Source organism: Limulus polyphemus, unplaced genomic scaffold, assembly GCF_000517525.1.
Source record: "Limulus polyphemus unplaced genomic scaffold, Limulus_polyphemus-2.1.2 Scaffold1760, whole genome shotgun sequence".
NCBI lineage: Eukaryota > Metazoa > Arthropoda > Merostomata > Xiphosura > Limulidae > Limulus > Limulus polyphemus.
In genome coordinates this window covers 226,786-243,474 of record NW_013667370.1, presented here as the reverse complement: position 1 = coordinate 243,474, position 16,689 = coordinate 226,786, and the positions used below count along the sequence as shown (strand labels likewise).

The 16,689-nt window shown below is 29.6% G+C and overlaps 1 protein-coding gene across 1 annotated transcript in view; it reads left to right on the top strand.

Annotated features, from left to right (window-relative positions):
• Positions 1-1,849: 1,849 nt before the first annotated feature.
• LOC106464851 (prolow-density lipoprotein receptor-related protein 1-like) overlaps positions 1,850-16,689 on the top strand; it is a 141,039-nt gene continuing 126,199 nt past the window's right edge. Inside the window, exons 1-6 of the mRNA XM_013925008.2 lie at positions 1,850-1,976; positions 5,212-5,355; positions 9,459-9,588; positions 10,563-10,841; positions 13,625-13,743; positions 15,227-15,349. Coding sequence (XP_013780462.1) covers positions 5,214-5,355; positions 9,459-9,588; positions 10,563-10,841; positions 13,625-13,743; positions 15,227-15,349 — 793 coding nt within the window. The 5' untranslated portion in view covers positions 1,850-1,976; positions 5,212-5,213. The remainder of the gene's footprint in view (positions 1,977-5,211; positions 5,356-9,458; positions 9,589-10,562; positions 10,842-13,624; positions 13,744-15,226; positions 15,350-16,689) is intronic.

Sequence of the window (16,689 nt, the reverse complement as noted above, 5' to 3'; positions counted from 1 at the left end):
CTATATATATATATATATATATATATATATGTAATATTTCTTTGCTCTGCTTTGTTCATATTTGATCTACTTTCTACCCCTATTTGGCCTCCCAAGTTTGGCTTAAATTACATACTTTAAAGTATTGATATTGCTAAGATATTAACTTATAACCTCCAGTCTTCTTCCATTACTGAGCTATAAACCAGAAAATCAAACCCACATGCCCTGCTGTCACATCCTGTCTTTCAAAAAAATGTCAATAATTCTCTCTGAAATTTGCTATTGGATTATTTATAACTAATAGAAAGAGAAAATTTTAATTGACTGGTTTCTGTATAAGGCTAGCTTCTTCTGACAACATTTTATTATTGGCCTACAATTTCATTGTTGATATCACCAAGATCACCACGACATGTTAAAGAAATTGTTTTAGCACACTTATGGCTTAGTTAAAAAGCCAGTTAAATTATAATAGTTTTAAAACAGTGTTTTTTTGTTATTGCATGTTAATATTTTGTGTTCTAATTTGCATATTTGAATTTTTAAAAATATAATTTTACATACTATGAAGAGTTCTACTTTCAAATAGTGTTAAGTTTCAATGAGACAATAATGATTGACTGCAAGAGCTCATGTGTAAGTGCCAAATTTCTTGTTTTTATGTATTTTTTATATATTGTTATCAAAGTAACTAACATGTAAAAAATTAGTAACTTATTTTGTTATATAAGAAAACTTAATGAAAATAAATAATTAAATACAAAAATTTATGTGCAAGGTGTTCACACAAACTGCTTGTACATTATGAAATTTGATCATAACTTGAGCTGTTCTCTCGTCTGGTGATTTATTGCTTTGTTAAACTATTATCATAGTTAGACATGGTTCAAAGAGCAATAAAGCAATAAACTTAAATGAAAGCATTTGTAAAATGGTTAGAGGCCTATATCTTTTATGATAAATGATTGAAATTATCTATTACAATCTGCAGTCATCTAGAAAAAAAATTTACTTTGGGTTTTATATTTTTCTACTTTTGCTACAGATGATATCACTATAGTTAATGCTCGGGTAGAGAAAATAAGAGATAAGGTATAAAGTTTTACTGAAGAAAAACTTGTATTTGTTAGTGAGGTTCTAAAAGTTATGCAAATAAAATATGAAAACTGTAAGATGAAAAAAAGGTATTTTTATTCTTTATGTGAAAATAACCTAGCACTCAGACTAGGGTTTGAGTCAGGCTGACTTCATAAATTCATGGATAATTCTTTATTAAAAATACTTTCTTTAAAAATCTGATTTTTTTGTGTACAATGGACGTTTGATGTTTACTAGAAGCTTGCTAAATTTTACAAAGATACAATTACTAAATTCGGAATTATATTAAATATTAATTCTTCAACATGGATTGGTTGTTTGTTTGTAATTAAGCACAAAGCTACACAATGGGCTATCTGTGCCCTGCCCACCACGGGGATCGAAACCAGGTTTCTAATATTATAAGTGTGCAGACATACTGCTGTTCCACTGGGGGGCTCTTCAACATGGATTGGTCCATCTTTTGCACATAGGGTTAACCTACTTATTAATCTGTATTACATAACCATATCCTTGTAATAGTAAAGCAATTTAGTTTAATTTCTAAATAAATTATTTTATATCAAAATTAACATAAAAATGACTTAATTAAAGAGTACAGTATGTCAAGAATGATAATCCTACTTTTGCAGTAACAGCAAGAGAAGTGAAAGATAAGGAAATTGAGGGCATTTTTGTATGCCTGCCTGAATGTGCATAAACTTAATACTGTAATATTTGTTGAAATATTTGTTTCTAATAGGTGTTTTTTTTTTCTTTTGAAGAGAATACAGATAAGTTTTTGTTGTACTCTATAAACTGGGAGATCAGAGGTACCGACCTTGATCCAGACAATGAAGAAATAGAAGTTTTGACTCCCATTCCAAAAGTGTCTGTAGCTGCAGCCATTGACTTTGGTAAGAGAATAGTATGTAAAACAGAAAGAAAAAACTTCAATTTTCCAAAGATTTAGAAATAAATCAGGAATACAGTCTAATATGTGAATAGTTTTGTTTGTAGCTAATTTATTTATCTTTCTTTACATTAAGTTTTGATTTCAAGGTTGTGCAATTGTAATCATTTGTATGAATACTAATACTTGGCTCTCAAAACTGCATCTGAGGGAATAAATTTTATAATTGAAAGATAAACATTTTAGTTGTAAAATTTGCTTTTTTATCTTTTAACTGAAGATTTTTCATCTCTATACAATAGACTGTTTGATAATTTTTTAATAAAGAGAAAAACTGTAAGACACAAAATGTTGGTCTAGAAAAATTATTATTTAAATACTTTGATAAATATATTCTTTAGCAAAGTCATACATTCAGGTATGTGATTTGAATTCTATTTACAAAATACATAGGCAGTTGTATGGTCTCTGATGAAAAATTTTCTAATTCTAGGGTGAATGATGTATTTCCTTTATATCTCTGAGATAAGTTTTTGAAAAATTAACTTGGCATCCTGAATCTTTAGAAACTTGTAATTATAGCATATGAAAAGACTCAGGTTGAGGTTACTTTGGCTTCTGACTCCATCCTACAAATAAACAAAACAATTGACCTTACTTCTAAGTAGTTAGTTTAATATATTTTGTATATGTAAAGATGACCTAGAATTTTGAGTATAGAAATAATGAAATGTGAGTGTTCATTATGCTGTAAATCATTCTTTTTTTTTTTTAACTTTTACTTGCTCATTTTCCTCTTGTCAGCATTAAATCTCTTTAAGTGCATCAACTGAAATTGTTTTAAACTTTGAAAAATATAATAAATATATAAATTATTTATACAAAATGTTTAAAAATTTAAGATTGAAGATTTATAAAATCAGTGTTTTGACATTTGCATTACACGTAAAAATTAAATTCTAAGCTTACTGTTACTTAACACATTTTTTTTCTATCTGAAGTAGAATAACACAGACATTAAAAAGAAAGAATTAAAATTCTTCAATAATCTTTAAGACAAAATGTATATGGACTTACAGGTACTGTTGGAAAAACTACTGAATTATCATAAAATTACTTGTTATTTAAAAAAGAGAGAATACAAAATATATGTTTATTTTTAAATACTTTCCCAACAAATATTGTATTAAACATATGCATTTTAGCATTTGTATGCTCATTTTGTTAGGGATATATAACAACATGGGGAATATCATTTAAACAACAAATTCACAAATTGACTTGTTTCTTTAAATTACCTTAAAAATTTGAAAAGAGGGTGGAACCTATTATTACAAGCAAGTAATTACACCACAGAAAGATATGGGACTTAAAATGCAAACAATGGATTTTCTATAATTCAGCTATGCAGATTTGAAAAATAATTTTTTTTATCACATAAAGATTTTTTACAAATCGCTAAGAAAAAACAACTCGGATCAAATTATTATTTTTTTTACTACAATTAACATTTCTTATTATTATGTTTGTTAACAAAACACAAACATACTGAAGAAAAGGGAAGAACATTGATGTCAAACAAACATGCATCCTCATTCATCCTGATTTTTTGTGAAAGCTTCGTTTTTTAGTCTCGAAACTATGTATTTTGGTCTTTCTTTTAAGTATTGCATTATGACATTTTGTGAAATATCTGTACTTGATGGAGAAAAATGGATATCATTTTCAGATTCAGCATACAGGAATTACTGTAGAACATGTAAAAATTTCAAGACAATAAAACCATTGCAGGCCTGCATAATCTGTCTAAACCTTTCCAGCTTGGTATCTTGTAGTTTTTTATGAGAGCAAGTTATATTACTAAGATTTTAAAAAAATTGCCTTAACTCTCTCTCCCCTTCCACTCACTGACACAATAAAACCATTGCAGGCCTGCATAATCTGTCTAAACCTTTCCAGCTTGGTATCTTGTAGTTTTTATGAGAGCAAGTTATATTACTAAGATTTTAAAAAATTGCCTTAACTCTCTCTCCCCTTCCACTCACTGACACAATAAAACTATAACTGAAGTTGAGATTCAAAATTTTGTTTTCAATAAACTAATAAAAAAAATCCAAGCTACTTATCCTAAGTTTGATTTTTGTCTCCTCAGTTGTAATTTTTGGGGGAGTAGAAATATAAACATCTCACTTAAATAAATATAACTTGTCAACATATTAAACATGGTGGAAATCTATGATTTGCATATGCATTTGTTGCTTATTTTTTGCATACATAGCTTGAAAATAATAATTTTTTTCCAGTTTGTTGCATCAAAAACTATAAGCTTGAATCATCATCTTTTTTTGGCCTGCAATGCTGTTAAGTGTTAGTTTTAATGTTTTTTAATTTAATTTATTTTCAAACAACAGTAGTGTATAGTAGTTTATTTGTGCCCAACAAGTTGTGATTTGGGGGTGGGAGGAAATTACCTCAATAACTCAGAAATGTTTAAAACTCAGCATGGCTTTAGCCCCATATGTTCTGAGTTTTCGAGGGATTACTGTATTCAACAAAACTTATCTAGAAAATAATTTACAAATTCTTTAAAAAGACAAGAAATAGGTATATTTTAAAGACACATCACAGCAAACTTTAACATTAATTAAAGTTAGATAACATTATTTAGTGCATAATTAAAATTTTGAGCCCTCACATGTCTTTTAATCAAATTTTGACTTTAAAAAGTAAATCTGAAAAAGGCTAAAAAAATATTACAAATTGTTTTTTTTCTTGAATTAAAAGGCCATTGATAAATGGCAATAGTTTTTCTTCAATTATGCCAATTTTGATCTTAATATTTTAGTTACAATTGACATTATGGCATTAGGCCCAAAAATAAGGGCATTTAAAAAGAAAGTGTTTTTTGGGACACCCTAATATGTCATCTTCAAGCAAGACAAATACTATCTATTTATATTAGTTTTAAAATATGATATTGTAAATTATTTTCAAGAGATGTGGGTAAAGCTGTAAAAAACAGTAACTTGAGAGAGCTGTCTTGCAAAGTTGTTTATGGCTGTTTTCGTTTTGTTTTTTGGTGTATGTATACATATATTTTCATGGTATTTAATAATTCTTTTAATTAATTAAGATGTACCAGTGTCAAACAAGAATGCTGATGCTTTAAACAAGCATGCATCATGTTTATTCGGTGTTGCTAGAGTTGGATTATGACATCTGCTATTTGTTTCTTCTAGATATGGAACATATCTATTGGGTTGACAGTGAAGCTGGGAGTATCAGCCGAATAAAGCGAGATTTAACAGGGAGACAAACAGTGGTTCATGGAATTGACTCTGTTGCTGGTATAGCAGCAGGATTGGCAGTAGATTGGATTGCAGGTAGATGTGCTTGTCTAACTTATAATATTTGCAGCTTAGATGCAAATAAATTTTGTTTTAGTTGTGATAACTGGCTCATCTAGGTTTATTTTATTTATTAAATGTCAAATCTGGATTCTTAGTTTAGGTTCACTTATTTTGTTAACTTGCATATTCTGTTGTCAAGATTAACATTATTAATTTGATACCACAGCTGGATTACTGGCTTTGTTTGTTTAGTAACACAGTTGGATGAATGGTGGAGTTTGTTAGTTTTGTAACACAGCTGGATTACTGGCTTTGTTTGTTTAATAACACAGTTGGATGAATGGTGGAGTTTGTTAGTTTTGTAACACAGTTGGATGAGTGGTGGAGTTTGTTAGTTTTGTAACACAGCTGGATTACTGGCTTTGTATGTTTAATAACAGTTGGATGAATGGTGGAGTTTGTTAGTTTTGTAACACAGTTGGATGAATGGTGGAGTTTGTTAGTTTTGTAACACATCTGGGTGAAAAGAGTAGTTGTTTTTTGGTAACACATCTGGGGACTGATGTAGTTTTATTAGTTTGCTAACACAGCCGGGTACTGTTGTAGCTTTGTTTATTTGGTAACACAGATGGGTGTCTGTAGCTTTGTTTGTTTGGTAAGAAATGAATGATTAGTGTAGCTTTGATTAGTAAGAAAGCTGGGTGACTTTTGTAGCTTTGTTTATTTTGTAACACAGCAGGGTGACTGTTGTAGCTTGTTTGTTTGTCATAGGTGGCTTGTGTAACTGTGATAACACAGCTGAGTGACTGTTGTAACTTACTCAATCTATAATAACCATAAAAATATGGCTAGCTCAGATACCTAATATCAAAGTTTATTTAGCTAATAAGAATTGTAGAGCTGAGTCAGACATTAATCAGGAAAGTACATTTTAACATTACTGTAAAAATTGCTATACAATCACTGACATAATGTTAGATCTTGTTACCTATTAATCAACTGTCTAGAGCTGTTAGACAACCAGTTAACTTTATTAAAACACTATCATCAAGGACATGTGAAAGAATTCTAATGAACAGATATCTAACTGTGCTACTTTGTGATCGGTAATGTATTGCTACAATGGACTACATTTAACGTAATAATAGTGTATTAAAGGTGATAAAATTCAGTGTGCTACTTGTTGATCAATAATGTAATGTTATATCAGACTATATGTAACATATTAAGATATTATAGTATGACAAAATTCAACAAATAACTATATCTTATTGTATTTCAGTTGTTTTGATATCAAACACTATTTAAAAATGCATATATAACTCTTTTATGGAATATTTTGAAAGTAAAATGAGAAAATTTAAAACCTCAACTTTTATTATAAAATGTTTAACTCGGAATTGTATGTGAATATTTGCTTCCAACCTGTGATATTACTGACATTTTTCTCCTGTGAATTAGTGTATTATTTTGAACTTTGTTGGTTATTCTGTTACACAGCCGGTTACTATTCCTTGCTTAGGCTGAGAAGAAGACTAACAAGTGTCAAACAAGTAATCTACAAAAAGTATAATACATGTTTGAAACATAATAAAGTGTATGTGTGTAACTCATCAGGCTGTTTATTTTTAGCTGTGGCATAGCTTCTCATAGAATGGCTCTGAGTTTTTTGTGTTTTTTCAATTACAAACTCACAGCTCTGTCATCTCTTGACCAATTTGAGATCTAATTGCAGTTTCAATTGATGTATTTGACCATGCCCAAGGTCTCATAGATCAATTTACTCTAATCCTGCCTAAAAGAATTTCAATTTGAAGGTAGGCTGGTAGAGATCCCAATGAGTAATAAAATCGAATCAGGTATACGCTTGGCATTGCTGGCACACAAAAATATAGCTAATAAAAATGAAAAAAAGGTCTTGTAGATAAATTTGCTCTAATCCTGCCTAAAAGAATTTCAAGTGCTGCAGTTATTGAGGATTCCTTCTTGTTTCATGTTATATTTTCACATCACATTTCATCCCCCATTGGCTCAGTGGGAAATCTAAAGGCTTATAATGTTAAAAACTGGGTTTTAATACCTATAGTGAGCACAGCACAGATAGCCAATTGTGTAGCTTTGTGCTTAACTACAAACAAAAAAACACATTACATTTAGTTTAAGTGTTAAGACTCCACCTTAGAGCCTAAGTGAGATGTTGTTAGTTGATTTTCAGTCTATTACAGCCTTGTGAACTTATTTGTATGATTTAGCCCTCTTTGACAAACTGTTAGCATTTGTACTTACAATGAAACTTTAATATAGTGTTAGTTTGCTTTAAATGTAGTGTCACCACAAATTGAATGGTTGGCTGGAGTTTAATGGCACAAACAAATTTAATGTATGATATATAAGTGAGTGTGGTGACCAGATATTTTTTTAGTAACATGACTACCCCATAAGGTTAAGTAAAATTCAATACAAAATATAACAATTTCAAAATGTCTTTACTGATATAAGTAATATGAACAAGAAATGGTGGTATAACTTATTTATTATCCCTTAGGTATAAGAATCATCTATGCTGTTATTTTAATCATTATTTAAAGAAAATAGTGGGATTATCATGATAAAATTTAGATTTATATGTACAGTGTAAATAAAACATTAAAGGCATGGATGTATGAAAAATGTTTTGAAAGCTATAAGTTAGTCTTAACACAATTTGCATTAAACCTAACAGTGCGGTAGTTAAAACATATGGTAATATTGGTTCAAGTGTAAAATGAACTTTGAAAAATTTGTAAACAGTTTTATTCACAGGCAAGATTGATATGTAGTCTTTGATATTTCAGATCCACCTCCAGAGATCTTCATAGTTAAGTATCAAAACACAATGACTTGTTAGGCTGAAAATGAAAGAATTCCTTGGAATGTTAAAGAAACCCAACTTAATACAGAAGACTATCACTTTTAATTGTGATGGAAAATGTTTCAAGAATATTGAATTGAATGCTATCTTGTAGAATTTAGTTATGATTGAATCATTACACATCTATGATTTAAACTTGGTACTAATGCACTGTTACTGATAATACAGATACAAAAATCTATGTGGTTGGTTATGTTTTGTTTTTCTTGAATTCTCATGTTTTATTCAGTTTAGAACTGTCTTGATTATTAGGATCCTGAGTCACATGGTTGTATCTATACTTAAATTCTTGTGTGCTCAGAATTTTTTTATTGCTCATTCTACTTTGACAGTTTGTTTGATACACAGTATTGGAATTTCACGTGTGCATTTACAAAGAAATATAAGATTACTTACAAGAAAAGTTATATACGAGTTGACAAATGCAATCTAATACTGAAAACAAAAATAGTATCATTCCACTTTTTTCTTGTCATGTTTTTTAACAGTAAGAATAGAAAATGACAAACTTCTTTATTACAAACAACAGATATACCATTAGTTATTTGATTTGAACTTCACTGATTTCTTTCATAAATTACAGCACTTAGTATATCAGTGTCTTATGTTCAGACAAGAATCAGAAAGACTTAGTATTTATAGTAATAGAACTAGTTCTGTATACATTTAGAAGGATTATTGGTATATTTAATGGATGGATAAAAGATATTTGAATTTACAAAAACTAGACAAAGATTAGATATAAATATTGGATCAAAAATTGATTTTTTTTCAACAGCAGTGTACATGTTTATACAATTTGTGTGCCAAGTTCTATTAAATAGATTCTGATGGTCATGTCAAACCTAGCTACCATGTTGTTGACTGTCAAAGCTCTAAATAATTGGTTAATAGATGACTGAGTTGAGCATTTACTCTAACTTTAAGTCAGTGGCTCTGGCATAATTTTTATACATGGAAATGCCAAACTCAACTGTCTATACAAGTGTATCAGATAGAAAATATGTAGCTACCCCAGAGCCACTGACTTAAAGTTAGACTAAATATCAGTGTTCCTATTAAACATTTTTGGTGATAGTATTTGTTGTAGCATTGTGGTTATTGACTGACACTGATATAGATTATTATTACTAGCAGTTTAATCATTTGAATTCATTTCTGTTATGTCTTGTAAAACTAAGGATATTGCAAATGATATTTGATGTAGTTTTCCTATTTTTTTCAGGAAATATCTATTGGATAGATATGTCCTATGATGTTATCGAAGTGGCTCGTGTTAATGGTAGCAATCGTTATGTGCTAATATATGAAAACCTTGACAAGCCCAGAGTTATTGTAGTTAATCCCTTGAAAGGGTAAGGCTTTCCCTTTTCTGTTTTGTTTTCGTAATAGTATATGTTATGCAATGTGAATTTAGTTGCCTTCAGTGTGTTTTAGTATTATTTCACAAAGTTCAGTAACTGTTGCTCTAGATGTTTTATCAAAAAAAACTTGACATGTGCACCTCAATCGAAAAAGAAGATAGCACTACCCTGCTAAGATTGTTTCAACAACTCCTATTTTGTTGTTCAACAATGAACATTATCAAGAGAATCAAGGACTTGGCATGGGAAGTCCTCTATCACCTTTTATCTGTGACATTTTCATGGATGACTTTGAAAACAAAGTGTTCAACAAAGTAGAATAAAAACCATATTTCTACACACATTATGTGGATGACACTTTCACTGTTATACCCAAATTATGATAATGCTGTATTATATAACAGACAAAAGAAATGGTTATCCCATCCTTTGGTATTAAATCATATTCTGGGTGTATAGAAACCTGAAGTAAATTTGACATTATTATTTTTTTAATATAAATATTGGAGGTATTGCACATACTTTAAAAATTGCTAAAATGGAATAGGAAAAATCTACAATAAAATACCATTCCAGCACTGTTAACGTGGCATCATTAAGTACCTGATGGCCCTACATTAATGGTAGTGAAAGGTAATTTTTTGTGGTTTTTTTTCCCTATCCAATTTTTAATATTTAATAGTGCTTTTGTCATTGTTTTTGTCTGTGTAAGTGCACTATGTCAAAAAGTATTTGTTTATTCATCTGATGTGAATAATAACAGTTCTTTTCTTAAGTCATTTGGTATTAAAATTTTTACTCATAATTATTCATTCTTTTTAATATATTTAGAAGAATTTTCCTCTAAATTTCTTTTATAAATTGAATAAAAAGTGTTTAATCCAAATTTTGTCCAAACTGGGTGATATTTAAGTACTTGAGTTTATAAAATTTTAGATAAATTTGAGTAATTAAAATTTTTTCAGATATTTGTTCTGGAGTGATTGGGGATTTCTTCCAAGGATTGAACGAGCCAACCTGGATGGTACTGAAAGAACAGTGCTTGTCAATACCTCTTTACAGATGGTTGTTGACTTGGCCCTAGACCTTGAGAAAGCCAAACTATACTGGTGTGACTCCCATACTGACACCATTGAACGTATTAACCTAGATGGAACTAAAAGAGAAGTTGTTCTCCATGGTCAGGTGCTGAAAAATGCTCTGGACATAACAGTATATGGAAGCTACTTGTACTGGACAGACATGTAAGTTTAAGGAACCAAATAATCTATATATATAAAACTCAAAATCTCTGTTTGTTTATTTGCTTATTTGTCCACTGCTTTCACTTTGCAGGACACACTTCCCTCATGTGAAGGTGCAAAACAACAATTTTCTGTTGATGTACACGTCTATCGATTGCTAGCCTAACCAGTAATTTTATTATTAATATGTTTGACATTGTTGTGATTCTACGCACACTTGACATTTTTTGGAAAATTTGAGTTAACATTTACTTTAGAATATAGCATTAGAATAGATAGGCCTGTTTAGTTATAGATCATTAATTATAGATCTACTAATACATCATATATTTAACCTCACACAGAAAAGAAATGAATGCAGAATTAGAATGTCGTGTGTGAAATAGTAAACAGTAGGCCTAGCTTATAAAATACAATTATGCTGTTTACCATAAAAGAAACTATGAGAAAAGTGTAAGGTTTAAATTATAATACTTATTGGGTTCAATGAAATTAAAGTCAAGTCAGCATAACTGGTAGAGTGCTTGCATGAGGTAGAAGATGGGTTGAACCTGGAAATTTTTTTTTTAGTAGCATTGGAATAGATTGGTTTATTTAGTTATAGATTATGAATTATATATCTACTAATACATCATATATTTAACCTCACACAGAAAAGAAATGTGTGCACAATTAGAATGTTGTGTGTGAAAAACCAAACAGTAGGCCTAGCCTATAAAATATAATTATTACTGGGAACATGTTTTTATCCCATGTATCTTATTAATTCCAACTGATCTCCCCTTTGAGTTAAAAAGCTTGCAGTTCCCAATTATATTAAGCCCTGTGATGTCAATCGAGGAGCACAGGGCCAGTCTCTGAAAGTAGTGGGGCTTGAATTGACGTCACCCTGTTTCTCACATGGACAACTCTATGTTGGATGCTCAAGAGTGGGGAACAATAAGGGCCTATTTATTCTTGTCAGTGAAGGAAAAACAAAAAACATCATTCATAAGGAAGCCTTGATTTAAAACAGATTTGTAGTTTATTTTCAAAAATCAAACATAAGTTGGTTTGTTTTTGCATTTTTTCATAAATTTATATAATATTTTTTTACTTATCAAAATATTGAATGGGGAAACAGAGAGAGTAGGTCTTTTTTTTCAAAAACCTTTGCAACATTATGCAATGCTGCTAGTATTGTTATAATTTGGCTTTAGAATTGGTTTATTTTTTATATAGACTGTTAAACAAAACATATTCTAACTCCACTTTCACTTGCCTTTAATCCTTACTTAGTAAGAAATTGTTTTATGTAAACAGACTCCTGCTGCATAACTTACAAGTGTCAATAAATACCAGTTAGATCACGTGATAATCTTTAATCTGTATTTTACCAAAAATGGAATGTCCTTGATTAAAAAGACCTGTGTATCACCAGTATTTTCTGTGTATTGTGATGTTCTTTTTGCTTAAGTTATGACAAATAAAGCCAAAACAGCCCAGTTTTGTTACTTAAAACATAGGCTTATTTAATTTATTCTTGCCAGTTAGTACATGTTTTCCAACTTATGAATTTTAAACATTCTGTAAAATTGTGTTACCTTTTTCAAAACTAGTTATAGCTTTATACTTAGTGTATTTTCAGTATTTATTCATTTGCAGAAGGCAAGGTGATAAATGCTGATATAAACAACACAAATGCATTTAACATTTGTTTCGTAACTATACTATTGCTGTCAAAGGTTAATCACTTTCTCCTTCAGTATGTATGAAAGTTTAAGAAAGTTATAAGATCACATAGAAATACTTTAAACAGATTTGTTTTGAAAATTCATGAGAAAATAATTATTAGTTTTTTTTACTCTTTGTTTTGCATAGAATTAACTATAATAAAGTTGTTTTAACAATTAAAATTTTCTAAAGCTGTTGAATCTTAAAATAAAACTTCTGTCAGTGTTTTTCTTCATAAATTACTCAATATTGCTGTTTTTTTTTACTCTTTGTTTTGCATAGAATTAACCATAATAAAGTTGTTTTAACAATTAAAAATTTTTTAAAGCTGTTGAATCTTAAAATAAAACATTTGTCAGTGTTTTTCTTCATAAATTACTATAGTATATTTGCTATAGTAATTCATACAGTGGTTTGGCATGATTGCCTGAATAATGTAATTCAAAGGTTAGTGAATACTGAAGCAACTTCTTTGACAATGTAAATGAGGTTTTACTTTTGTGATGTCAGATAAAAGTGTGTTTCTGTTAAGAAATTATGATATTTTAATTAAAATATTAATGAAAAATATGTCAGTATCTAAGCATGCATGCTTGTTATTAACATTAAAGGTGACTGTAAAGTCGCAAAGACTTTTGATCCATGTCAAAGTTAGTGTAAAATGAATTTTTCTTTCTGTTAATGCATGAAGTATTTCATAATTTGTATTTATTTCCAAATTTGGTAAAATTATAACACTTTTTGAAAACAAACATTGTTCTTTCATTTGCTCTTGAGTTCTTAGCAAAATTGATTTTTAACAAGTTGTGTGTGAGAAGTTTTCTATTTAAAATTCAGTACAGCTGCATTTGTGGTGTGTGTGTGGAAATTTTACTAAAGTGACCAATCAGTCTATATTGCAATAATATAATATTTGAATTTCTAAATAATTCCTCAGGTGTTATTGGAAATAATATAGTAGAAATGTATAGGTCAAGATTTATACTTTACAATATGGACTTTCTGTAATGAAATTTGACTGTTCTTGGTACAGAGTCAGTGTTCATAAAAAATTTTGTTTATATTAACAGAGGAAAGGGTTCCATAATGCGAACAAAGAAGGATTCCAATGAATCAATTATTTCCATGAGGAACAATCTTGGGAATTCTTTGAATGGTCTTCAGGTATTCCACCAGAGAAAGCTAGGAGGTAGTTCCATATTCTAAACATGTCTACAACTTATCAATAACTAATATTCAACCATTATTTTTTTATATATTTATATCCAAAACAATTCATTCTCATTGAGTATTGATTTATCTTGGTTTTGTGTCTTTATCAAACAATCTAGATTTTATAAGAGGATTAGCATATAGCCTGTCAAAAAGGATGTGGCAAGTACTACCATTCCCACCCTATAGCATACCCTAATCTCACATTTCATAGCTAACTCAAATAAATAAATCTTGCGAAATCAAGCTTGACCAACAAAGAAGCAGAAAAGTGCAGTCGAAGCAATCAAACATCAGTAACTTCCTTTGCGAGCCAAACAAAATGAAGATCATTCATGAAATGAATTTGTGGCATATTTATAGAACAATTATTTGTAAAAATCGGTTAGGTTAACAACTTCTGATATTTTGAAAAGCCAGTGCATTTTGGTAACACTACATTCCAACAGTGGCTTTTATGTATAACCTAATATTGTTGTTAGTCTATGTACTGAAAGTATAAAATGAAATTTATAGACACCAAAACTGGAAAAATATATGTTGATTTCTTAACTTAGAGCCTTCATTGATTAAAGAAGTTTTTTGATTAAAAACATTAGTGCTCTAACAGCAAATAGTTTATTTCAGAAATGATTTAAGTTTAAAATTGAATCGATATTTTTACTTTCATGATAAATTTTATACACTTGACTCTAGGCTAGGTGATCCCAACACTCACTATGTTTATAAAGTTTCACGACACACGCACCCTCATGGCCCCCTTGCATCCCTGTCACTAAAATCTTAATGGGCAGACAGTAATTGAACTATTCTATCTGGATAAATGCATTTTGGCTTTTGTGACTCCTCCCATTTCAAGAAATCAAGCGTGATGTGACACACATTGGCTTTTATATAGGTTAGATATTTAATCCTAGAAGTCAGTCTAGGTTATCAATCTTATTTCTTACAAAGTCTTGTTGGTATATAATTTTGCAGAGGTTTAACAAGATTTGCTGGTGTTATTACACTTTTTGTTTCATTAAATTTCTGTTGTTATTGTATCACCTTAAAGCTTAAGTCTGTATTGATAGGGCTTGAGTTTTCACATTTGTGGCTATCTTAATTGTTTTAATGTCACAATATTTGTATTATATTAAAATTTGTGACTACGTTAATTGTTCAAAGGGTTATGAAGCTTATTCCATCTCAGAAACTTTGGCCTGTATTAGTAGTTTTAGGTCTCATAATACGTGCTCCACCTTAAAATTTTGTTTGTATGTTAACTGGTAGAGGTTGTCAAAAACTACATACTGATTAAAGGTATATTTCAACAGTAACCCAACTTTGGAATAGAAATAGTTTTGTTTGTCACCTGGATGTTTGAAAACCCTATTTTTTTGGATTTGAGTAAGAATAACCTTTTTGTTGTTTGTAATAATTAGATTCATCTGATCGTGTGCACCTTTTTATGTCTTTAGTGTCAAACAAGTGCCAAGTTAACAATGGAGGCTGTCAGGAGTTGTGTTTATATAAAGGAAATGGCAAACGTACGTGTGCATGTGCTCATGGAAAGATTGCCAAGGATGGACAGTCCTGTGAATGTAAGTACAGAAGAAAGTTTAAAATTCTCCACTTTTTCTCATGCAGCATAAGGTTTGTTTTTGAGTATGCTGATAAATAAAAAAAACAAAGAGGATTAGCCTAAAAGTTTTCTGAAGTGATTCATTTTGCAGTAAAGTTATCTCTTTTCAGTTAACCATACATTGGTAATTATGTTGATGTTCAACTTTAAAAAATTTAATTTCACTCTTCTCAGCTAGATTAAACCATTCTACATCAGGTGAAATATCTTATTTACTTATGTAAAATAAAATTTATGAATTATGAAGTCATAAAAATACATGATCAAACTTTACAATTCCCCAGTTTCCATTTCTGTTTTATTTGGGGGGAGAACAAGAAAAATGCTTCACTGTACTGTATAATTATTCTTTGCAGAATTCTAGACATAAATATTCTTAGAAACCCTAATTTTTCTCCCACGTTCTTCTAACTGTTTCACTGCCAGCTCTCTCTGTACCAGGGTTATTTTTGATACAAACAGAAACACGTGATGTTGTATAATTACCTGTCATATCAGTATGAAATTTGTTTACAAATAATTGTCTAGAATATTTCACAAGTTAATATTCTTAGACTATAAGAAATATTTAGTAACATAATTATTCACACATTTCCAAAATATTTATGGTTTTTAATGAATTATAAAACTATTGATATTAGTACTTGCCATTTTTTCAGAACATTTACTTAATACCATGCTTCTTAAAGTAGTGTTCTAGAGGGATACATATATTTTTTTCCCATGGCAGTGAAAGGGTTACTGAACCTAATTTGTTTTAAAGAGAAATACTTTATCTGCAACCAACAAGACTACTGTTCTTAGAAGTTCCTGATGTGGGGTGATTATAACGTGTGACTAACAAAGGTGCATTTTGTATACTTTTCAAATATAATATAGAGTAATGTTTATAGTTTTAAAAATGGCTCATGATTGTTAGAATGTAACGATAGCATGGAACCTTTTTGATATGAAAGAAAAATCAGTATGGTCAAATGTTTTCCCTTGGTTTCATTATTTTACATATATAATGATCTACAGTAATTAAGGCTTGTTAATGGTTTGCAAACCAAAAATATCTAGTCTAACTAATGTTGATTGATTTCTATTTTAAATTAACTTTCTCCTACCAAACAGTTTTCAGGGAATTATTTTGTAACATTTTATAATTACTGTTATTTTTCCTATTGTTATTTGACTATTATGGTGGTCAGTTTAAATTTACATTAGTAATTTAAAATTCCCCTACCAGTCCATATAGAAGTTAGAACAAATTATACTTTCCAGCAGAGTAAAAAGAAAAGTTTTATTAGTAATTGA